General features: G+C 47.0%; 1 protein-coding gene across 1 annotated transcript in view; it reads left to right on the top strand.

Annotated features, from left to right (window-relative positions):
• Positions 1 to 23,782, top strand: part of LOC111973959 (multiple C2 and transmembrane domain-containing protein 1-like) — a 285,210-nt gene that overhangs the window by 126,168 nt on the left and 135,260 nt on the right. Inside the window, 1 exon segment of the mRNA XM_070446903.1 lies at positions 12,828 to 13,014. Coding sequence (XP_070303004.1) covers positions 12,828 to 13,014 — 187 coding nt within the window.

The raw sequence follows: 23,782 nt of genomic DNA, 5'->3' as shown, positions 1-23,782 counted from the left end.
TGCCATAAAAGACGAAAACCACATACTTTTTCTGTTCTCAGTACCTGTTCTTCTTTCTTTTTTTCTTTGTATCTTCTTCCACCGGAAATGTGATACTTTACTAATTTTCGAGGATATGAATTAGTATCTTTTCGTATTTCGCTGATTTGACCACAATGATCAATTTCTCCTCCAGCAAGATCGTTTCCTTGCCCTATCTTTTGCAGAAGCTATGTTTCTCGTTATCAGCACTGCACAATTGACCTCTCCTGTAGCCTGCTGGAAGCCGCGGACAGTGACATTTTCCTCTGTCCTCTTCACACATCGACCTCTCCTGTTTAGCCTTGATTGGCGACCACGTTCTACATTCATACAATGAACCTCTCGGTACTATAACTACAGCGCCACCATCCTGCATACACATGGAGGACGAGTGACATTCCATAATGAACCTCCCTCGTAGCGCCTGTAGGACAGCTGACCCATTCATAATCGACCTCTTTTGTAGCCTGTGGACAGAATCAAGCGACCATTCACAATCGAAACCTCCCTCCTGTAGCCTTACCGCCTGACAGGCAGACCCACACGTCGACAGTCACCAAATGACCGCTCCGCTGTCTCAGCCCTGTTCTGGGAAAGTCAGCGCGTCCGGTTACCGGACACGCGAGGACAGGAGTCACACCTTCCAAAATAGTTCGCAAACGTCGACATTCATAATGACCTCTCTCGTAGCCGTCACGTGTGGACATTGACATCATACATGACCTCTCGTAGCCGTGACTGGGACAAGCTGACATCATATGACCTCTTCCTGTGGAAAAACCTGTGGCACGGATACATGTCAGCTCTCGTAGGCCGAGGCGCTGTGCCCGCATAGCCCTCTGAGACCTGATCAATGACACAATGCCTCTGTAGGGACAGACATCATAATGACCTCTCTGTAACCTGTGGGACAGTGACATCATAATGCTCTCTCGTACCTGTGGGGACAGTGAATCTAAATGACTCGACCTGTGGGACATGACTCATAATGACCTCTGTAGCCTGTGGGACCAGTGAGTGCACAATGTCAGCCTTATATGTCTCCTGCAAGAATGAGACGTCAACATCTTTAAGATGTTTGTTGAACTCCAGTGCTAAACTCTTCAGTCCAAAGGTTGTTGAGTTTAGGCCCTGAATGTTCCACATGCTTAAGTCATAGTGATTTCATGTTGCAAATATAAAGAATAGCACAGTCAGAAAATACAGTAGCTACTAACTATTAAGTTGTTAAGCGTTCTATATATATACTCTACCGTTCAAAAGTTCTGGGGTCACTTAGGTCACTTTTTGAAAGAAATGCAAATTTTTTGATTCTGTCCATTAAATAAACATATAAAAATTGATCAATATATACAGTGTAGACATTGTTTAATGTTGTAAATAACTATTTGTAGCTGATTTAATGAATAATCTACAGTACATAACGTACAGAGTCAGAACGGCCCATTATCAGCAACTATCACTCCTGTGTTTCCAATGGCATATTGTGTGTTAGCTAATCCAAGCTTATGATTTTAAAAGGCTCAATTGAATCATTTAGAAAAACCTTTTGCAACTATGTTAGCACACTGAAAACTGTACGCGCTGATAAAGAAGCAATTAAAACTGGCCTTCTTTAGACTAGTGAGTGTCTGGAGCATCAGTATTTGTGAGTTCGATTACAGGCTCAAAATGGCCAGCAAACACTTTCTTCTGAAACTCGTCAGTTTCTTGTTCTGAAGAAGAATGAAGGCTATTCCATGCGAGACAATGGCCAAGAAAACTGAAGATTTCGTACAACGCTGTGTACTACTCCCTTCACAGACAGCGCAAACTGTCTCTAACACAGAATAAAAGAGGAGTGGGAGCCCCGGTGCACAACTGAGCAAGAGAACAAGGATACCATTAGGTGTCTAGTTGAGAAACAGACGCCTCACAAGTCCTTAACTGGCAGGTTCATTAAACAGTACGTGCAAAACACCAGCTCTCACATCAACAGGAAGACGGAAACTCCGGGGATGCTGGCCTTCCAGCAGCAGTTTTGCAAAGAAAAAGCCATATCTCAGACTGGCCCAAAAGTCGGCTGGGGTACACAGGGCCGTGACAAGGAGTGGTGTGCAGGGCGGGTGTCAGGGGGGCCAGAGAGCTTCTCTCTTGTAGTGGTGTCCCCATGTGAGCTTCCTTGTCGACTGGGGTGTGGGTTTAAAGGGTTTGTCGGGGGGGGACGGGAAAGGGGGGGCCGGGGGTCGGGGGGGTAAGACGCTCTCGCCTCATGGTGACCTCTACCTCCTCCAGCGCTGTGGGTAAGGCTCTCTCCTCATGTGGCCTTTACCTCCTCCAGAGCTGTGGTAAGGCTCTCTCCTCATGGTGGCCTTTACCTCCTCCAGCGCGGTGGTAAGGCTCTCTCCTCATGGTGGCCTTTACCTCCTCCAGCGCGGTGGTAAGGCTCTCTCCTCATGGTGGCCTTTACCTCCTCCAGAGCTGTGGTAAGGCTCTCTCTCAGCTGCTGGACAGAGTTCTTCAGCTGGGTCCTGCACTGGTTGATCTGGTCCTGTAGAAGCTCTGTGTCTGGGCTGGAGGTGGTGTAGCTGGGGTGCTGCTCCTTTAGCTCAGTAACCCCTACCTCTAACAAAGCCAGTCTGTCTCTCAGCAGGCTGATGGTAGTGTGGTCTTGGCTCTGGTGGTTGTAGGCAGGCAGGGGGAGGATAGACCTGTTGTGTGGGTGTAGGTCTGAGCCTGGACTCCTTCTGTTGGGATTTCCGAGGTGAGGAGAGAGGTCGGTGTGCTGTCCTTGTCTTTTTTGGTTTCTGCTAGCTTCCTTGGGATGGGGAAGTCCTGCACAAAAGAGCTGAGTGCTGCCTCACTGCCCTGGACCATGACAGTGTCGTTCTGGTACATGTTTACCGTCAATAACCTGTTTTCCTGGTCCTTCTCGCTGTCCTCAAAAATGTGGATTTGCCTTCCTTTGCAGATGCCTTTCTTTGTCATATAGCTGAAATGCCTGGTTACAGCTGTATGACAGGCAGTAGTGTGGTCTGTGTAAAATAACAGGTTGTAACAGTCCTGTTGTGTGAGCAGTCAGCAAAGTACGTTTCTTGGTTTTCCCTCAGAATTCTGTGTTTAAAATTGATTCTTCCCTTCTCTGATTTGATTTCTGCTGGCAATTCAAAAAAAGGGGTGGAAAGTCTCTCTGTTTCTGCTACTGCTGGTGCTGCTAGCATGCCTCAGGGGCCATGTTGCTATAGTTACCACCAGTAAACAGTTGGAGCTAAAGGTAAGCTAGTTGACAAATTTGAATATGGCTAGCTAGCACGATTAAGATTGACAGAGAGTGAGTTAAAAGACCAATCTTTTCCTCCTGTGTTGAACCTTTATTGTACAATTTGATTACCTTTACATTTTTTGCTAATTTAATCGTGTTCATCTCACTCTTAACAACCAGAAAGTTATAACAAGTCAGGAGCTGTTCTTCTGCATGACTTCTCTCTCTACGTCCTCCCTATCTATGCCCCTCTTTTACTCCTCTCCTATACCGGGATTCATCTGTTCGATTTCTCTCTACCACACCTCTCGCCCCTCTTTCTCTCTCGCCCACACCCTCCTTCCCTTTGCTCTCTCGTGGCAATTTTCATTCTCCCACATTCAGCTCCTTGCACACTTTTCTTCAGGATTTACTTTTAATTCTTCGTCGGGGGTTACCTCATCACGTTTTTTGTTCTATTCGTGGTGCTAGGTCATTCGAGAGTCGCATCAGTAGGAGTAAGAAGAAAGGAGAGATGCAGGATGAGCATGAGCAGGATGAACGAGAGAGACGAGAGAGAGAGTAGGACGAGGAGAGTACTCTGACGAGATAGAGACAGTAGCAGTACGTTACGTAGAGCGTACGTAGTAGCTACGATATAGGAGTGGGGAGGAGTTAGACATTGATCAGAGCTAGCAGATTGCACATGTATTGTAAGAGAGAGAGTGAGGATTCGTGATTGCTCAGTAACCGACAACAGTTATCACTCACCTCTTCTTGCTCCGTGCTTGTTTGTTGTTGCAATATGGTCCTAAGAAGATTTTTGGGGTGTATCTTTTCTTTGGCTTAGTCAGCCCTGGCTTTCTAATCTCATTACGTAGCTTCGGGTCAGAACACTTCGTTCTTGTGTTTACTCTCTTCTTATGAACCCCAGTCTCACGTTGGTGACTTCGTCACTTCTCGACAATAACCACAACACTACTCACCATGTTGGGTAGGTTGGATCTTACCTCAAACGCTGTTAATTCTCTTTACTCCATTCAGTTTGGTATTTTCTTTACCTCTCTATGCTTGGCGTTCTGCTCTTGGGTACCTTTCCATACTGTAATATACCTTCTCTCGGTTATTTTCAGCAGGTTGTGGTCCAATCTCTTACATCTAAAATTCCGAGTGCTTCGCGTCTTTTCCAGCTATGCTATTCCTTTACTTTGGCTCACTCCTCTCTCCTTCTCTCACGGATTTTATCTCTTGCCTTACAATGGAGTGCGTAGACGATCTTTATCTAGGTATATTCCTCTGCTTTTACGTTGCTAAACACCTTCTCATATTATATCCGATGCTACCCTAAAACAAGATTTGTTAACTAGATAATGACCCTTCTACATACATTACGTTTTCTCCTCTCTGCCTGCCTCATCTCCTCGAACTATTATTACTCGCTATCTCATTCAATACTATGTAGGTCGGCGACTTCTCCCATTCGCCCGATTTAGCTGCACTTAAGTGTTTATCTACAGGAACTCCCCCAGTTAGTCTGATCCCATTACTTACTCTCTCGTTAGCACTAGCCTCGAACGTCATTCAGTTGTGTCTATCAATGTTTTTCTATTCTGGCCTCAGCTCGTGTACTCTTATGTAGCTTGTTGAGTCTCATTGCTAATCGGCAATATAAAGAGCGGTGATAGGGGGATCGCTAGACACGTTCTATAGCAGATTCTACAGGTATTTTCGTCTCACCTTATCTGGCATGTCTAGTTGTGTCTACTAGAATCGCTCTATTTTAGTTATAGCGTGAGTTCGATGGACTAGAGTTTCTGCCCATTTTGCATTACTTTTTATTCGTACTATATACATAAGTTACTAAGGGCTCGTGCCATTGGTTTTAGAACATGTTTTCACATTCATGTGACTAGCAACATTGCTAAGCCCGCACTGGTAGCTCACTACTATCTCTCCTCTGTACCAGTACAACGCGTATAGACTCTGTGGTCTCAGTTTGCTGTTCCGATCTGTTAAGAAATGTTCTCTCTCACTGTCATCTCTTCACGCACATTCTCACGGTCGCACATTAGAAGTATTGCATGTTCAAAGCGAGTTTTACTTGAGACGTGCTAATTTGGGTGAACGATTTGGCGTCGTTACTCAGTGAGCATTTGTAAATACTTGTGAGGTTTAATGCTTGGTGTGACTGGCTCATGAACTCCGACGTGCTAGGTTGCAGGTGTCCTGAACGCTGAATTCGCGCTGGAAACATTGACGCCATAACACGCCTCACCATTGTCGTGGCTGTAAGCACAACTGAATTCAAGGTGTTTTCGTTCCTCGAGGACTTATTATCTTCGGTCTATGCGACCTAGTTACGAGTCCACCCATCCTTCCTCAACTTGATCATTACACTGTTTTTACTACGCCCTTGTACGCATTTGACAACTAGACACCAGTATTACTTGTCGATAGATAGAGGGCATTACCCAATCATAACACGATGATGGACACACGGCCACCCTAACGCAACCAACCTGTCCTGAAGAATAAGGAGGCTACAATTTGTGCACACAAGTCAAGTGATTCGTTTGTTGTTGGATTTGCCCCAATAACATAAGCGCCAGATATCTGAATATATATATCTAATTGTTGTTTGTAGTTACACGCGATGTAGTCCTTTTCTAGTGACCTCAACGTGTATCTTTAAGCAACAGGAACACGCTGTTTGTCGTGCATCATTACAGGACATATTACATCAATATAGTTTTGGCAATGATACGACCTCTTTTTTACTTCTTGCAAATTCGATTGCGCCTTCTTCTTTTTTCCGACTTTGCGTCTATGATTCTTCTTTACCGTTCATGATTCGCCTTCTCGTCTGAAGAAGTTTCTACCACAATAGAACTCAAACCCGAATTCAGAGATAATCTCAGACACATAATTGTGTATTTCCTGTTGAAACCTTCCATATGATCTCTCATTTAAAGTCAATGAATTACAAATGAAACAGGCCACCATGATGACCTGAGGTTCGATTCTTATGAGACGTTGTCCCAATATAGATCTATCGATACAACGCTTATCCAGTATATTTGTCAATCCATCTCAAGTTCATCCTTAGGACCCAGGTACAGTGTACTACGTCTATTGATCTAGTGCTCGTTTGTAGATCAATGTAGCATCATCGTTAGACGCTCATCATGGAGACAGGCAATGCAAGTATGTCTAACCAATTACAACAGAGATCAACTAGATTTTCCGCCAGTTGTGTTCATTATCGAATAGGAGTTCTGTCTCTCTTCGATCTGTCAGCTGTTTATGCTGAACACGTGGTCAGACATCACTTTTGCTCTGTGTGCGAGATCCTTGGGTATTACTCAGTAGCATTCGATATGCGCGCAAAGATGTGTTTGGAAAATTCTTAGGTTTGTGTATTTCCAACAGATCTCGCAGTATCTTGTTGATTGCCGGTTTGTAATGTCGAGTGGTTAATATGTGCTCTATATGATGAGGCCATCATAGATTTTGCGTCACGTGGGCACCAACACATCGACGAACCAGTGAGAGAGAGTGGATATCCATATTCGACACCTCTTTTTGTGGACATTGAAACGTAGTACAGTAGAATATCCTTGTCGTGTCTCATTCGCTCCATTTCTCAATAGCATGGCTTATAGGCTACCACTGAAGGTAGGTGACATATGTCCACACATCACAACAGCAGCTTATACATTCAGTTTGGTGTGTCAGCTGACAGTATGGGTCATGTGTATGCTCAGGGCTCTGAAGGGCGACGAATATCGCACCTACTCATTCTGTTTAGGGCCAAAATAGCATTCTAGTGTGTTCATTTTTTTCAATGTTAATTCTTTACTGCATTACATTGGCCTCAAATGTGTGCACCTAGTTATAATTCTTCTTTTGAGGAGCTATTTTCGAAAGCTTCCCTGCTTCTCAATATGGTTGAGATTTCTTCCTTATACTGGCTGTGCTTGAGAATTCAATCACTTTGACTTCGGGAGAATCTTAGAGTGTTATATAGCGAATCATGGGGTGGCCATTGAGAGGAGACGTATGTCCATAACCAGAAAATCATGTCAAGCCTGGATTATGCGTACGAACAGGTGGTGGAGGGCGGCAGACGCACATGAGTGCGGGATATATACAAGATTAGGTTAACTTCTGAGCTCGAAAACCATCGTGGACTTGATAAATACAAGGGAATATATAACTTTGGGCAATATAGTAGTCATATCTTAAATAGTTGTTATTCATTTGTAAAAAATGTGTATTGACTTTGTCTTTTCAGGGCTCTTTGACAACTTATGGATGTATTTGTTATAGATCATGGTGACCGAGACACATTACAAACTTCAATCACCCACTTTTTTTGTAATCCAGCAACATTTATTTTCTCCGGTCACATGACGGCTGACCTGGGAGTCAAATAACATGGTTGATAAATCACCCACGTTCCTCACACCGGAGTACGGGTTTTAATGTTATCCTAGCAATGTAATTATGTCATGGCATGGGCAAAAGGTCGATCAAAGTGTTACCCAAATGTGACATGGACATCATCGGTCTAACGCCATGTTCGAGATCATTTGTGCCAGGGTCTTATGAATAGCCCCATTTAAACTGTATTTTATAGCTAAACCCTTTCTCGCTTTATTCCTCCTCAGATAGTTGGCATGGCGGGCGGTTGTTTAAGTGGTCAGTCTAACGTACAACCATCCTCCATCACGGTCAAAGCACATTCGCGGTTGCCCTTTCTTCTCCTGAGTCATTGTGCCACGAAGCTGTCGGGAGGATGCTGGGCCACCCCCTAAAGCCAAGAGGCTCCTGAACTGCAGACAGGAGTATATGGATCAGATGAGCACCCCTCACCCTACCCACGCCCGAGAAGCCATACCCTAGGTCCTGGCGCACATCCCGAGTACCTCTAGTGCTAGGTGAGGCCTCCGCTCTTGCATGGTGTGCAGCGTGGAGCAATGGGTGCTTGGGACACAGCCCATATTCCATGTCTGGCAGGGGCGGCATTCCAGTGACATATATAGCTTCACCGATTAGCATTTACGGTGGCTGGGATCTACCACAAAACAGGAGCCGTCATGCGTAATTAAGAAGAGCATTACGTGCCTGGACTACAACAACCAGGCACAACTCTATTAAGAACGAGTTACCGGTGGTTGGACTACAACAAACCAGAAGGCGCATAGGTAGTTAATGGATACATTGGTAAGCCGGGTTACGCATAGTTCTACCGTTTTTCATTTAATTTTTGGGGTCCGGCCAAAAGAGTAGGGCCAATTATCTCTATGGCAAACTTAACCTGAAGTGTAGAACACGATGAACTTGCTACTTAGCAAATAGGAAAGCTAAGATCTAACAGATAGGATGCGCTCCAATAGGACCCTACCATATGCTATACTACTACCATCTGACAATGCTCTTCTATGGCTATGCACCTTTCTATTGGACGGAACCATTGACGATAATTTATTCAGTCAGACATGAACAAGTTATGTTGTATTTATCCGAAAGGTTTTTCTTCAGTGATAGAGCTAACTAATTTTCAATAAGTGTCAACAAATACTTGTCATTCTCAGCGGATGAAATTGCCTAATACAGTACCTTTAAATGGGGAGTACTAAATTAACTCACATGTAATAAAATGGGTAGTACTGATTAACTAGCAGCCTACAAAATAACTGCTACTAGAATAGTAGTGTTGTGTATGTGTGTGCTCTTGTGTCTGAAATACATTATAACCAGCCTAATAGGCACGCTCACAGTACCAAGTGAATAGACTGGGTGTGTCCAGACAAAAGATTTCAAAAAGATGTGACCACAAATGATAGGATCATATCGTCCATTTGCATTTATGCTTGTCTCAAATGGCCATCATTTTGAACCCTCATAATAGTTGGTTTTGTATACTTCTTACTTAACTAAGGAGACGTAGAAGATGTCATATTTTTTTGAACCATTCGCTAATGCGAAGAGCATGTTGGCTGGGACGATGTATTGTAACAATATATATCGTATTTGGTCTTTACCGAGCTGGTAAGGGACGCTTCGGGCGCCACTTTAATCTAATAATTTTTGAACCAATTCTGCAACCCACGTAAGACTGACCCCAAGGCCTACCTTCCTGCTAGGAACCGGACCAGTTACGACCAAATTGTACCCACGTCAAATGTAGTGCCAAGGCCAATGTATAGTTCATAAGGCTTGTCTTAGACTGTGGGCTTCAATTGAAGGTGTGCTTGCCAAAGTCAGCTTGGTCTTCAATCTATCCACTTCTTGTTTTGTTTAATTTATGGCACACCTTTTGTTTTGCACTTGTCCATATTTCAAGAGATTAGGCGGTGTACACAGGGATCCAGTCATGTGATAGGACTCGCCCGCATTACTTGTGCTATTGCACTAGCTTTTGATCCCATAGTCATGCGATAGAAGTTTTTATATTCGTTTACTTCGTCACCTGGGTACTTTGCTGACGCGTAGGTCAATGGCAATGGAACCATTTACTACAATTTAAAAACAAGGACCTAGAGATACAAATTGGGTTTGGGGTGGAGATTTTTGGAACCCACTATAGTGATTATATGAGTGGCAACTGCTAAATCAGGGCGTTTATAAAGGTCGCATGGCTGGAACTAAGGCTACATCGTAAACACTCTCAAAGGGTCCTGGTGTGGCCTAGGCGAGAGTCTCGCAGAAGACGAGACTAGGGAGGCAGCAAGATGTAAGAGAAGAGGAAAGTACGTTAAAAGTAGAACGGGGCAGAGGAGCGTTGGGAATTAATGAGTATAGAGGTTTTATAGTTATTTTTTAGGAGAAGAGGTCGCCAGCCGCGTGAAGGTTTGTTGACTATCAGTAGGGCGGGAATGTTCCGACTGGTTAATGCGTCGCGACCGAGGGAGGTGCGAGAGCGGGAAGCGCGAAGGTAGAAGACGATTGTGAGAAAGGAAGCGTGGAGAAGTGTGCTATGGAGGGCTGACGAGGAAGAGCACGCAGAAAGAATGGAGAGAGAAGAGCCGATACTAAGCGGGCTGTTCGTAAGAGCACCCATAAGCTTGGAAACATCTGGTGTGTTTAGTATTAATCGACACAACACTCTTTAAGGTTCATTTGAATAACAGCTCCATTTCCATGGCATAACGCTATCAACTTCTAGTAACATCTCAGGCATCTTCGTGCTCCCACGTGGTTTTACACCAATTATTCTTGGTAGACTCATTGCTTATATTTCTGCCTGTATCCTAATGCTATAGTCATGCACCATGGTAACCTTGGCGCTGGAATTATTGATGAAAATAGTGGCATATATATTAGTTTTTATGGTAATATTGAACATATGATAGGTCTCGACTAATACGATATCTATATTGTACTAATGAATTGCAATTTATGAAGACGTTGTGCGTGTTAAATCGTGGTGGACTTTGTTTTTAGATAATTTTTTTAGTTCTGGAGCAAAAGTTATTACATTTGTTCCTTGTGGTCTTTAATTGCTTTTCTTCTGTCTCTATTGATCTAGTGTTTTATTCTTATTTGGTTATCTATGACTTATAGGTACAACTTAATTCTCGTCACTCCATGTTGGAAAAGTTACGGATCCTACTCATTTGCATGCGTCCTATTCTGCGTCATCCTTCCCTTTTGCTCATCTGACAACGACATGGGTGTATGGCGCAGCCACGACCTCTCACATTTTCATATGTGTTACAACTTGCAGAAGTGGTTTGCGTTGGCTTATTGTGCACAGCAAGATTGGCAGACAGCAACCTTAATACACCATCCATCAGTCTTATGATACATCACTAGCCTGAGTGAAAGGTGATTAATATATACGAATTAATACAGCTGTCCCAAAGGCATGACAAAATTTGCTAAGATGTTGTGTTGCTATGCTTATTCTAATAATTGGTAAAAAATCATGACCAAATATCAGCTTTGCTCGCGTTCTGCTTATTGTTGATATTGTTTAAACTGTCTATCCTTGAAATTTGTTATCACATTGCACTTCTTTGCTCACATCTTTCATCCCGCTTCTGTACGACACTCATCACATCACCATTCCCACTACATACTAATTCCACGACCACTACACTAGCAAACATTTTCAATTCTTTTTCGGAACCATTTCCGCTGCATATCATCCGCTCGCACCGAGCTCATTGCATATTGCTCAATTTTCTCGAGACTGTATCTACTCTCTTGCATACTATCTCTTGCTCTCTTTTCTCTCGTACTGTGCCACTCTCCTCCCTCGGACATCCCCCCCGACACACGCAGCACTAGGGCATTTTTTGCATCAAGGTCGAGGTGGCGACAGGTATGCCTAGTGGTTAAGCTACGGCGGTGTGTCATCGCTCTGAGTGACCGCGACAAGATTCTGGGCCTCAGATTTGCAATCTACTCTGAGCTTGACAAGGTAAAAATCCTCCGTTCATCATTACTGCCCTCTCTGCAACACAAGGAGTCCTTAACCCACTGTCTCTCAATGGCCGTTTCCGATATAGTAGAGATAAAGCTCCTAATTCTCTCTGTTTTCCGTGAATTTTTCGACTACTTGTCCTCCCCTCATACTGTATTCACATTAACTTACAAAGCGTAATACGGATAACAACACACCACTTATCTGAGACATACCTAGATATGTTGGACGATGGTCTTCGCCCTAATGCATGGGCAGTCTATCCCAAAGCGAACAGGCGTGTCATGCTTACGGAGGCAGATTTTAACAAGGAGTAAACCCGCTCAAACTTCTTACCTCTGCTTCAATTTCTCTGGCCTTAAGAAAAATTCATTTGGGACCACAACCACAGTCAAACAGCGCCATTAAAGGACCTCCACCACATGAGGTGGGACCATCACCGTTTACACTCAGCACAGTCTTTTACGTTCAACATTAACCAGCTCGCTCTTTTTGATTGTTGGTTGCATGTGAAGAGAAGAGCACTCACACACACCCATCACATACAACCACACCCCACAACGTCCACATACACACCCACCACGACACCACGGACACTCACCACACAGCACACATTCACACTCACACACACACAACATCACCCATGCTCTCTCTCTCTCCACTAACATCCTCACTCATCACACACACAACACACACCACCCAACACACACCACACCACTCGCACAACAATCCATCCTAGTCCATCACTATCCTTCATCTCTCGTACTGTCGCTTGCGAATGCTGTGTTGTGTGAGAGAGGATCAGGCATTAGTTCGCACATCTCGCCACACTCACCCCGATCGATTCCTTACACTCTCTCTCTCTCCTTCACACTGCTCATGGTCTTTCTTGCCTCTCTCTCCATCTCTGCGCTTTTGGTGTCTCTTCTCTCTTCTACCTGCCAATCTTCTTTGTTCTCTGGCTAGTCTCTCTCCCCATCTCTGCCTCTATCTCTCTATTGTCTTTTCTACCTCACTCTTTCTCGTCCCCTCTTTCTCCTGCTTTTACCAACATCTCACTCTTTCTCACTCTCGTGGTTTTGTTTTTTCCTCTCAATGTTAGTCTACATAGACCTGTACGTCTCAAATTCCAAATATGTGTGTGTTTTTCAGGTGTTCGATAGACCTGTCACCGCTCAGTAAAGAGCACACTCATAAGTTGGACCTGCCGCTGGAGGAGGGCGAGGGCATGCTGGTGCTGCTGGTCACACTCACGGGGGCAGCAGCAGTGTCCATCTCGGACCTGTCGGTCAATATCCTGGACGACCCACACGAGAGACACCAGATACTACAGAGATATGTGAGTTAGTTTGTGTGTGTGTGTCTATGCATGCGTGTCTGTGTCACTAAGGCTAGGTTTACACAGGCAGCCCAATTCTGATATTTCTTCACTAATTGGTCTTTTGACCAATCACATCAGTCAAATCAGATCTTTTTTAGATCTGATTAGTCAAAAGACCAATCAGAATTGGTCTGCCTGTCTAAACACAGCCTATGTGACCTTAACAGCAGCTATCAGGCTCTAGGTCTCTCCTGCTCCCTCTTGTGGAGACATGAAGCTGCAGCATTATATCAACGACTTGTAAGTACAGCAATGTGAACTTGTTTTTCATTCAATCACATTTCCAACCAGTAGCCAATCAATACTGATAAATGGATCGTTCAGAGGAACAACACCCTCCAGGCCCTGTTTTTCTCACCTGTCCGTGTTCTAAATGGCTCCAGGGTGAAGTTTCCAGTAAGTACAGATCTAGGATCAGCTTCCCCTCCTCCAATACTAACCTTAACCATTAGTGGGGGAAATGCAAAACTGACCCAAGATCATCTTCACTCTACACTGTATACATGTCTGTTCTGCTTTACCAAATCAAATCAAATGTTATTTGTCACATGCGTCGAATACAACAGGTGTAGAGCTTAACGTGAAATGCTTACTTACAAGCCCTTAACCTATATACAGGAGGTACTGGTACAGTCAATGTGCGGGGGTACAGGTTAGTCAAAGTGATTTGTACATGTAGGTAGGGGTAAAGTGACTATGCATAGATAATAAACAGCGAGTTGCAGCAGTGTAAAAACAAAGGGGGGACGTCAATGTAAATAGTCTGGGTGGCCATTTGCTAAATTCTTCTGCAGTCTTATGGCTTGGGGGTAGAAGCTGTTAAGAAGCCTTTTGGACCTAGACTTGGCGCTCCGGTACCGCATGCCGTGCGGTAGCAGAGAGAACAGTCTATGACTTGGGTGGCTGGAGTCTTTGACCATTTTTTGGGCCTTCCTACCAAGCCTTATACTGCCCCAACGTTTCCATCAAAATGGCTTTGACCTGCTAACTACTGCTGAAAGAGGGGAGGGGACAGAAAGATACAGGCTGAGGTAGAGAGAAGTGGAGAAAAAGAGGGGGCTGATAGGTTAAGAGAGAAGACAGCCTGACAGATTCTATTGAAACTGAAGCTGCCGTGAATCCCTCTTCTCTCTCCACTGAGAGACCTTGGTTTCTAGTGTATTAGGGTTTTATACCATAGTGTGAGTGGGTGTGAATATTTATATTTGTGAATATGTAAAAGTCTCTGTGGAGTGTGCTAGTGTGTTACTGTGTGTGTGTGTGTGTGTGTGAGTGTGTGTGTATGTTAATGAACCCGTCAGTAGGACCTCAGTGTGTTTGCTGTAAAAGGCATGGTGTCTCTCTGAGGAGTCTTAGGCTCCCTGTCCTCCTGAGGCCCTCCCGCCACAGCACAATACACTCCGCCTGTTGTCTTAATGCTGTTAACCCTTCACTGGCTGCCACTCAGCCATCAGCCCAGCACAAAGACACACACACACAAACACTCACACAGGGCTCTGGAGCTCACTCTCTGACAGGCCTGATGGGGGACACTCGTCATATATCAACAGTATGTCATCTGGTGGAAGATACTTAACTGTCTGATAATGCATATTGAGTCCTGGAGGAGTGTTGTTCCAACACTGTGCTCCTTCATTAAGACAGGGACTGAATACTCCTACAGCGCTGTGTGTGTCATTTATATCTCTGTAATTTCAACATATTCTAGCAACCTACTTCATTTGATTGTATGTAGGAGTTTGATTGATTGTGTGTGTGTGTGTGTGTGTGTGTGTGTGTGTGTGTGTGTGTGTGTGTGTGTGTGTGTGTGTGTGTGTAAACTGTGCTCTAATTTAAGTGTAGAGTCCTGCTGGGTGTGTGGTTGATCTGGGTGAGCTCCAGTGGAGAGCGCTCCACAGGCCAACACACGGACGCGTGACCTACATACAACGCTAGCAGCTCATGGCTGGCCATGAGAGCACTTCCCGCGCTGCAGTGGCATCCTACGCTCAAAGGGGGGGCTCTAGGACCTAGACAGATGCGGGAGGGCCTCTCTTCCTTCACTCACTTTGAGCTAGGGTCGGGATGTGTGTGTGTGTGTGTGTGTGTGTGTAATAGTAATAGCGAGAAGTAAGGGATGAGGTTGTGCTGGCAGGGGTAGGCATGCAAAATGAAAAGAAAAAGCTATTTCACCTTTTACAACTCCAGAGCCCCTGTTTTCTCTGCCGGTTAAACAGAGACATTTTCCCCATCTTTTCTCTCCCTCGTTTCATGCTTGCTCTCTGTCTCTCGGTGTAGGTGTGCTCTCTGTCTCTCTGTGTAGGTTCTGCTCTCTGTCTCTCTGTGTAGGTTCTGCTCTCTGTCTCTCTGTGTAGGTTCTGCTCTCTGTCACTCTGTGTAGGTTATGCTCTTGTCTCTCTGTGTAGGTTCTGCTCTCTGTCTCTCTGTATAGGTTTTGCTCTCTGTCTCTCTGTGTAGGTTCTGCTCTCTGTTCTTTCTGTGTAGGTTTCTGCTCTCGTCTCTCTGTGAAGATTCTGCTATTCGTCTATCTGTGTTGTTTCTGGCTCTTCGTCTCTCTGTGTAGGTCTGCTCTTCATATTTCTGTGTAGGTTCTGCTCTTTGTCTCTCTGTGTAGGTTTGCTCTTCGCCTCTCTGTGTAGGTTATGTCATCTTCTCTCTGTTAGGTTCTGCTCTATCGTCTTTCTGTGTAGGTTCTTCTCAAGCGTCTCTTGTGTAGGTTGTGCTCTCTGTCTTTCTGTATAGGTTCTGCTCTTCGTCTTTCTGTGTAGGTTCTTTCCAGCGTCTCTCTGTGTAGGTTGTGCTCTCTGTCTTTCTGTATAGGTTCTGCTCTTATCTTTCTGTTAGGTTCTTCTCAGGTCTCTCTGTGTAGGTTCTGCTCTCTGTCTTTCTGTATAGGTTCTGCTCTTCGTCTTTCTGTGTAGGTTTGCTCTTCATCTCTCTGTATAGGTTTGCTCTTCTGGCTCTCTGTGTAGGTTCTGCTCTCTGTCTTTCTGTATAGGTTCTGCTCTTCGTCTTTCTGTGTAGGTTCTGCTCTTCATCTCTCTGTTAGGTTCTGCTCTTTGGCTCTCTGTGTAGGTTCTGCTCTCTGTCTTTCTGTATAGGTTCTTGCTCTTCGTTTTCTGTGTAGGTTCTGCTCTTCATCTCTCTGTGTAGTGTTCTGTCTCTTCGTCTCTTTCTGTGTAGAGTTCTGCTCTTCGTCTTTCTGTGTTAGGTTTCTTCTCTTAGCTGTCGCTCTGTGTTAGGTTGTGCTCTTCATCTCTCTGTTATAGGTTTTGCTCTTTGGCTCTCTGTGTAGGTTCTGCTCTTCATCTTTCTGTATAGGTTCTTCTCAGCGTCTCTCTGTGTAGGTTCTGCTCTTCGTCTTTCTGTGTAGGTTATTCAGTTGGAGGGGGACAGTGTGGTTTGGTTTGAAGAGGACTGCCACCATTAGCATATTCCTTTTCTCCTGACTGATGCCCTTTTAATGAGAGAATTTAATAAAGATGTACCTTATCAAGACACACAGATAACAGCAAGTGCTGGTACTAATGCTGTACAATACCCAAAGCAAATTAGTCCGAGTGTGTGTGTGTGTGTGTGTGTGTGCACGCCCCTGTGCGTGCACGTCTGTGTGTGTGTCTCAGTGTGTCTGTGCATGTGTTCATGAATATGTGTGTATGTGTGTGAAGCATTGCTCGGGCGAATGTATTCCCTGATATCATCAGTTTGGAATCAGCTGTCTAGCAGACGGCCGTACAAAACACCCACTAGTACTAATCACTGCATCCTCCCTAACACACCACCTAGCCTTCACCCCCACCTCCCTCCCCCCATCAACCAACCAACCAACCAGTAAGCTATTTAGGGAAGGGGGTTGGTGAGGGTTTCAAGTGCCATGCATTGTCATCGTCATAGCGCCCGGGCTTTGAAGCAAAGAAGATGGCTCCTTAAAAACGTATGGTCGAAGAACGAACACAGTTTAAGTCCCTCTGTCCCTGACTTCTCACTACTGGCCCGGCCCAACATCATTAACACAGCACAGTCATATCAGATGACTTTCAGCTTTCAGCTGGCTGCCTGACGAAACCCTCCTCCCTCCACGGTAAGTCCCTGTGTAAATGGTGAGGCAGCAGAAGGAAGACGTTAGCCCGTTTAAAGTGCTTTCCGAGGTCAGCCTACAATGCAGGCGTTTCCCTCCCCTTAATCTGCCTCCATTGAAGAGAACTGATAATACTCACCTGAGAGTGGGCTCTGGAGACGCTGGGTTTCTCCAAGTCCCTTTTCTCATCCTATATGGCTTATTGAAATGTGTGTGTCTCCATTATAGTCTGGCCCTAGTCTTTGGTCTGTTTGATGAAGACCCACACGGATGGGCTTATAGCTGTTATTCCCCCCCTGGAATAGGTTTGGATGCTATTCTGTCTATTGTGGTTGTTAATTACGAACGGACTGGAGGACTGGTGTCTCTCTACCTGTGAGATGCTGGAGGACTGGTGTCTCTAGCTGTGAGATGCTGGAGGACTGGTTTCTCTCTAGCTGTGAGATGCTGGAGGACTGGTGTCTCTCTAGCTGTGAGATGCTGGAGGACTGGTGTCTCTAGCTGTGAGATGCTGGAGGACTGGTGTCTCTCTAGCTGTGAGATGCTGGAGGACTAGATGCTGGAGGACTGGTGTCTCTAGCTGTGAGATGCTGGAGGACTGGTGTCTCTAGCTGTGAGATGCTGGAGGACTGGTGTTTGGAGACTGGTGTATCTAGCTGTGAGATGCTGGAGGACTGGTGTCTCTGCTGTGAGATGCTGGAGGACTGGTGTCTCTCTAGCTGTGAGATGATGGAGGACTGGTGTCTCTAGCTGTGAGATGCTGGAGGACTGGTGTCTCTAGCTTGAGATGCTGAGGACTGGTGTCTCTCTAGCTGTGAGATGCTGGAGGACTGGTGTCCTTCTAGCTGTGAGATGCTGGAGGACTGGTGTCTCTAGTGTGAGATTGCTGGAGGACTGGTGTCTCTAGCTGTGAGATGCTGGGAGGACTGTGTCTCCTACTGTGCGATACTGGAGGACTGGTGTCTCTCTAGCTGTGAGATGCTGGAGGACTGGTGTCTCTAGCTGTGAGATGCTGGAGGACTGGTGTCTCTCTGTGAGATGCTGGAGGACTGGTGTCTCTCTAGCTGTGAGATGCTGAGGACGGGTGTCTCTAGCTAGTGAGATGCTGGAGGACTGGTGTCTCTCTAGCTGTGAGATGCTGGAGGACTGGTGTCTTCTTAGCTGTGAGATGCTGGAGGACTGGTGTCCTCTAGCTGTGAGAGCTGGAGGACTGGTGTCTCTAGCTGTGAGATGCTGGAGGACTGGTGTCTCTCTAGCTGTGAGATGCTGGAGCTGGTGTCTCTACGCTGTGCGATGCTGGAACTGGTGTCTCTAGCTGTGAGATGCTGGAGGACTGGTGTCTCTAGCTGTGAGATGCTGGAGGACTGGTGTCTCTAGCTGTGAGATGCTGGAGGACTGGTGTCTCTCTAGCTGTGAGATGCTGGAGGACTGGTGTCTCCTAGCTGTGAGATGCTGGAGGACTGGTGTCTCTCTTAGCTGTGAGATGCTGGAGGACTGGTGTCTCTCTAGCTGTGAGATGCTGGAGGACTGGTGTCTCTAGCTGTGAGATGCTGGAGGACTGGTGTCTCTAGCTGTGAGATGCTGGAGGACTGGTGTCTCTAGCTGTGAGATGCTGGAGGACTGGTGTTCTAGCTGTGAGATGCTGGAGGACTGGTGTTCTCTAGCTGTGAGATGCTGGAGGACTGGTGTCTCTCTAGCTGTGAGATGCTGGAGGACTGGTGTCTCTACTGTGGAGATGTGGAGGACTGGTGTCTCTAGCTGTGAGATGCTGGAGGACTGGTGTTCTAGCTGTGAGATGCTGAGACTGGTGTCTCTAGCTGTGAGATGCTGGAGGACTGGGTGTCTCTCTAGCTGTGAGATGTGGAGGACTGTGTCTCTAGCTGTGAATGATGGAGGACTGTGTCTCTAGCTGTGAGATGCTGAGGAACTGGTGTCTCTAGCTGTGAGATGTGAGACTGTGTCTCTCGTGTGCGATCTGGAGGATGTGCTCTTCTGTGAGATGCTGGAGGACTGGTGTCTCTAGCTGTGAGATGCTGAAGGCTGGTGTCTCTCTAGCTGTGAGATGCTGGAGGACTGGTGTCTCTCTACTTTTGGATGCTGGAGGACTGGTGTCTCTCTAGCTGTGAGATGCTGTGAGGACTGGTGTCTCCCTAGCTGTGAGATGCTGGAGGACTGGTGTCTCTCTAGCTGTGAGAGGCTGGAGGACTGGTGTCTCTAGCTGTGAGATCTGGAGACTGGTGTCTCTAGCTGTGAGATGCTGGAGGACTGGTGTCTCTCTAGCTGTGAGATGCTGGAGACTGGTGTTCTACTGTGAGATGCTGGATGACTGTGTCTCTAGCTGTGAGATGCTGGGAGGACTGTGTCTCTTAGCTGTGAGATGCTGGAGGACTGGTGTCTCTCTAGCTGTGAGATGCTGGAGGACTGGTGTCTCTCTTAGCTGTGAGATGCTGGAGGACTGGTGTCTCTCTAGCTGTGAGAGCGGAGGACTGGTGTTCTCTACTGTGAGATGCTGGGGGACTGGGTCCTAGTGTGAGATGCTGAGGACTGGTGTCTCTAGTTGTGAGATGCTGGAGGACTGGTGTCTCTATTGTGAGATGCTGGAGACTGGTGTCTCTAGTTGTGAGATGCTGAGGACTGGTGTCTCTAGTTGTGGAGATGCTGGAGGACTGGTGTCTCTAGCTGTGAGGATGCTTAGAACTGGTGTCTCTAGCTGTGAGATACTGAGGACTGGTGTCTCTAGTTTGAGTGTGGACTGTGTTCTAGTGTGAGATGTGGAGGACTGTGTCTCTAGCTGTGAGATGCTGGAGACTGGTGTCTCTCTAGCTGTGAGATGCTGGAGGACTGGTGTCTCTCTAGCTGGAGATGCTGGAGGACTGGTGTCTCTCTAGCTGTGAGATGCTGGAGGACTGGTGTCTCTCTAGCCTTGAAGATGCTGAGGACTGGTGTCTCTCTAGCTGTGAGATGCTGGAGGACTGGTGTCTCTCTAGCTGTGAGATGCTGAGGCTGGTGTCCTCTAGCTGCGAGATGCTGGAGGACTGGTGTCTCTCTAGCTGTGAGATGCTGGGGGACTGGTGCTCTAGTTGTGAGAGCTGGGGACTGGTGTCTCTAGTTGTGAGATGCTGGAGGACGGGTGTCTCTAGCTGTGAGATGCTGGAGGACTGGTGTCTCTAGTTGTGAGATGCTGGAGACTGGTGTCTCTAGTGTGAGATGCTGGAGACTGGGTGTCTCTAGTTGTGAGATGCTGGAGGACTGGTGTATCTAGCTGTGAGATGCTATAGGATGTGTCTCTAGCTGTGAGATGCTGGAGGACTGGTGTCTCTAGTTGTGAGGTGTTGGAGGACTGGTGTCTCTAGTTGTGAGGTGTTGGAGGACTGGTGTCTCTCTAGCTGTGAGATGCTGGAGGACTGGTGTCTCTAGTTGTGAGATGCTGGAGGACTGGTGTCTCTCTAGCTGTGAGATGCTGGGGATTTGGTGTCTCTCTAGCTGTGAGATGTGGAGGACTGGTGTCTAGTTGTGAGTGTTGGAGGACTGGTGTCTCTCTAGCTATGAGATGCTGGAGGACTGGTGTCTCTCTAGCTGTGAGATGCTGGATGACTGGTGTTTCTAGCTGTGAGATGCTGGAGGACTGGTGTCTCTCTAGCTGTGAGATGCTGGAGGACTGGTGTCTCTCTAGCTGTGAGATGCTGGAGACTGGTGTCTCTAGCTCTGAGATGCTGGAGGACTGGTGTCTCTCTAGCTGTGAGATGCTGGAGGACTGGTGTCTCTCAGCTGTGAGATGCTGGAGGACTGGTGTCTCTCTAGCTGTGAGATGCTGGAGACTGGTGTCTCTAGCTGTGAGATGCTGGAGGACTGGTGTCTCTCTAGCTTGAGAGGCTGGAGGACTGGTGTCTCTAGCTGTGAGAGCTGGAGGACTGGTGTCTCTAACTGTGAGATGCTGGAGGACTGGTGTCTCTCTAGCTGTGAGATGCTGGAGTACTGGTCTCTAGCTGTGAGATGCTGGAAGACTGGTGTCTCTAGCTGTGAGATGCTGGAGGACTGGTGTCTCTAGCTGTGAGATGCTGAGGACTGGTGTCTCTCTAGCTGTGAGATGTTGGAGGACTGGTGTCTCTCTAGCTGTGAGATGCTGGAGGACTGGTGTCTCCCTAGCTGTGAAGTTGCTGGAGGACTGGTGTCTCTCTAGCTGTGAGATGCTGGAGGACTGGTGTCTCTCTAGCTGTGAGATGCTGGAGCACTGGTGTCTCTAGCTGTGAGATGCTGGAGGACTGGTGTCTCTAGCTGTGAGATGCTGGAGGACTGGTGTATCTAGCTGTGAGATGCTGGAGGACTGGTCTCTCTAGTGTGAGATGCTGGAGGACTGGTGTCTTCTAGCTGTGAGATGCTGGAGGACTGGTGTCTCTAGCTGTGAGATGCTGGAGGACTGGTGTCTCTCTAGCTGTGAGATGATGGAGGACTGGTGTCTCTAGCTGTGAGATGCTGGAGGATGGTGTCTCTAGCTGTGAGATGCTGGAGACTGTGTCTCTCTAGCTGTGCGATACTGAGGGACTGTTGTCTCTCTAGCTGGAGATGCTGGAGGACTGGTGTCTCTAGCTGTGAGATGCTGGAGGACTGGTGTCTCTAGCTGTGAGTTGCTGGAGGACTGGTGTCTCTCTAGCTGTGAGATGCTGGATTACTGGTGTCTCTAGCTGTGAGATGCTGGAGGACTGGTGTCTCTAGCTGTGAGATGCTGGAGGATGGTGTCTCTCTAGCTGTGCGATACTGGAGGACTGGTGTCTCTCTAGCTGTGAGATGCTGGAGGACTGGTGTCTTTGCTGTGAGATGCTGGAGGACTGGTGTCTTCTAGCTGTGAGATGCTGGAGGATGGTTCTCTCTAGCTGTGAGATGCTGGAGGACTGGTGTCTCTAGCTGTGAGGATGCTGGAGGACTGGTGTTCTAGCTTGAGATGCTGGAGGACTGGTGTCTCTCTAGCTGTGAGATGCTGGAGGACTGGTGTCTCTTAGCTGTGCGATGCTGAGGACGGTGTCTCTAGTGTGAGATGTGGAGACTGGTGTCTCCCATAGCTGTGGAGATGCTGGAGGACTGGTGTCTCTCTAGCTGTGAGATGCTGGAGGACTGGTGTTCTGCTGTGAGATGCTGGACGGTGCTTAGCTGTGAGATGCTGGAGGACTGGTGTCCTCTCTAGCTGTGAGATGCTGGAGTACTGGTGTCTCTAGCTGTGAGAGCTGGAGCTGGTGTCTCTAGCTATGAGATGCTGGAGGACTGGTGTCTCTAGCTGTGAGATGCTGGGGACTGGTGTCTCTCTAGCTGTGAAGATGCTGGAGACTGGTGTCTCTCTAGCTGTGAGTGCTGGAGGACTGGTGTCTCTAGTTGTGAGCTGGAGGACTGGTGTCTCTATTTGTGAGATGCTGGAGGACTGGTGTCTCTATTGTGAGATGCTGGAGGACTGGTGTTCTCTAGTTGTGAGATGCTGGAGGACTGGTGTCTCTAGTTGTGAGATGCTGGAGGACTGGTGTCTCTAGCTGTGAGATGCTATAGAATGGTGTCTCTAGCTGTGAGATACTGGAGGACTGGTGTCTCTAGTGTGAGGTGTTGGAGGACTGGTGTCTCTCTAGCTGTGAGATGCTGGAGGACTGGTGTCTCTAGCTGTGAGATGCTATAGAACTGGTGTCTCTAGCTTGTGAGATATGGAGGACTGGTGTCTCTCTAGCTGTGAAGATGCTGGAGGACTGGTGTCTCTCTAGCTGTGCGATGCTGGAGGACTGGTGTCTCTCTAGCTGTGAAGATGCTGGGGACTGGTGTCTCTAGTTGTGAGATGCTGGGGACTGGTGTCTCTAGTTGTGAGATGCTGGAGGACGTGTCTCTAGCTGTGAGATGCTGGAGGACTGGTGTCTCTAGTTGTGAGATGCTGGAGGACTGGTGTCTCTAGTTGTGAGATGCTGGAGGACTGGTGTCTCTAGTTGTGAGATGCTGGAGGACTGGTGTCTCTCTAGCTGTGAGATGCTGGGGACTGGTGTCTCTAGTGTGAGATGCTGGGGACTGGTGTCTCTAGTTGTGAGATGCTGGAGGACGGGTGTCTCTAGCTGTGAGATGCTGGAGGACTGGTGTCTCTAGTTGTGAGATGCTGGAGGACTGTGTCTCTAGTTGTGAGATGCTGGAGGACTGGTGTCTCTAGTTGTGAGATGCTGGAGGACTGGTGTATCTAGCTGTGAGATGCTATAGGACTGGTGTCTCTAGCTGTGAGATGCTGGAGGACTGGTGTCTCTAGTTGTGAGGTGTTGGAGGACTGGTGTCTCTCTAGCTGTGAGATGCTGGGACTGGTGTCCTCTAGTTGTGAGATGCTGGAGGACTGGTGTCTCTCTAGCTGTGAGATGCTGGGGATTTGGTGTCTCTCTAGCTGTGAGATGCTGGAGGACTGGTGTCTCTAGTTGTGAGGTGTTGGAAGGACTGGTGTCTCTCTAGCTGTGTGATGTGTCTCTCTAGCTGTGAGATGCTGGAGGACTGGTGTCTCTAGTTGTGAGATGCTGGAGGACTGTGTCTCTCTAGTTGTGAGATGCTGGAGGACTGGTGTATCTAGCTGTGAGATGCTATAGGACTGGTGTCTCTAGCTGTGAGATGCTGGAGGACTGGTGTCTCTAGCTGTGAGATGCTGGA

This window comes from Salvelinus sp. IW2-2015, linkage group LG15 (genome assembly GCF_002910315.2).
Source record: "Salvelinus sp. IW2-2015 linkage group LG15, ASM291031v2, whole genome shotgun sequence".
NCBI lineage: Eukaryota > Metazoa > Chordata > Actinopteri > Salmoniformes > Salmonidae > Salvelinus > Salvelinus sp. IW2-2015.
This window is presented reverse-complemented; position numbering and strand designations above follow the sequence as displayed.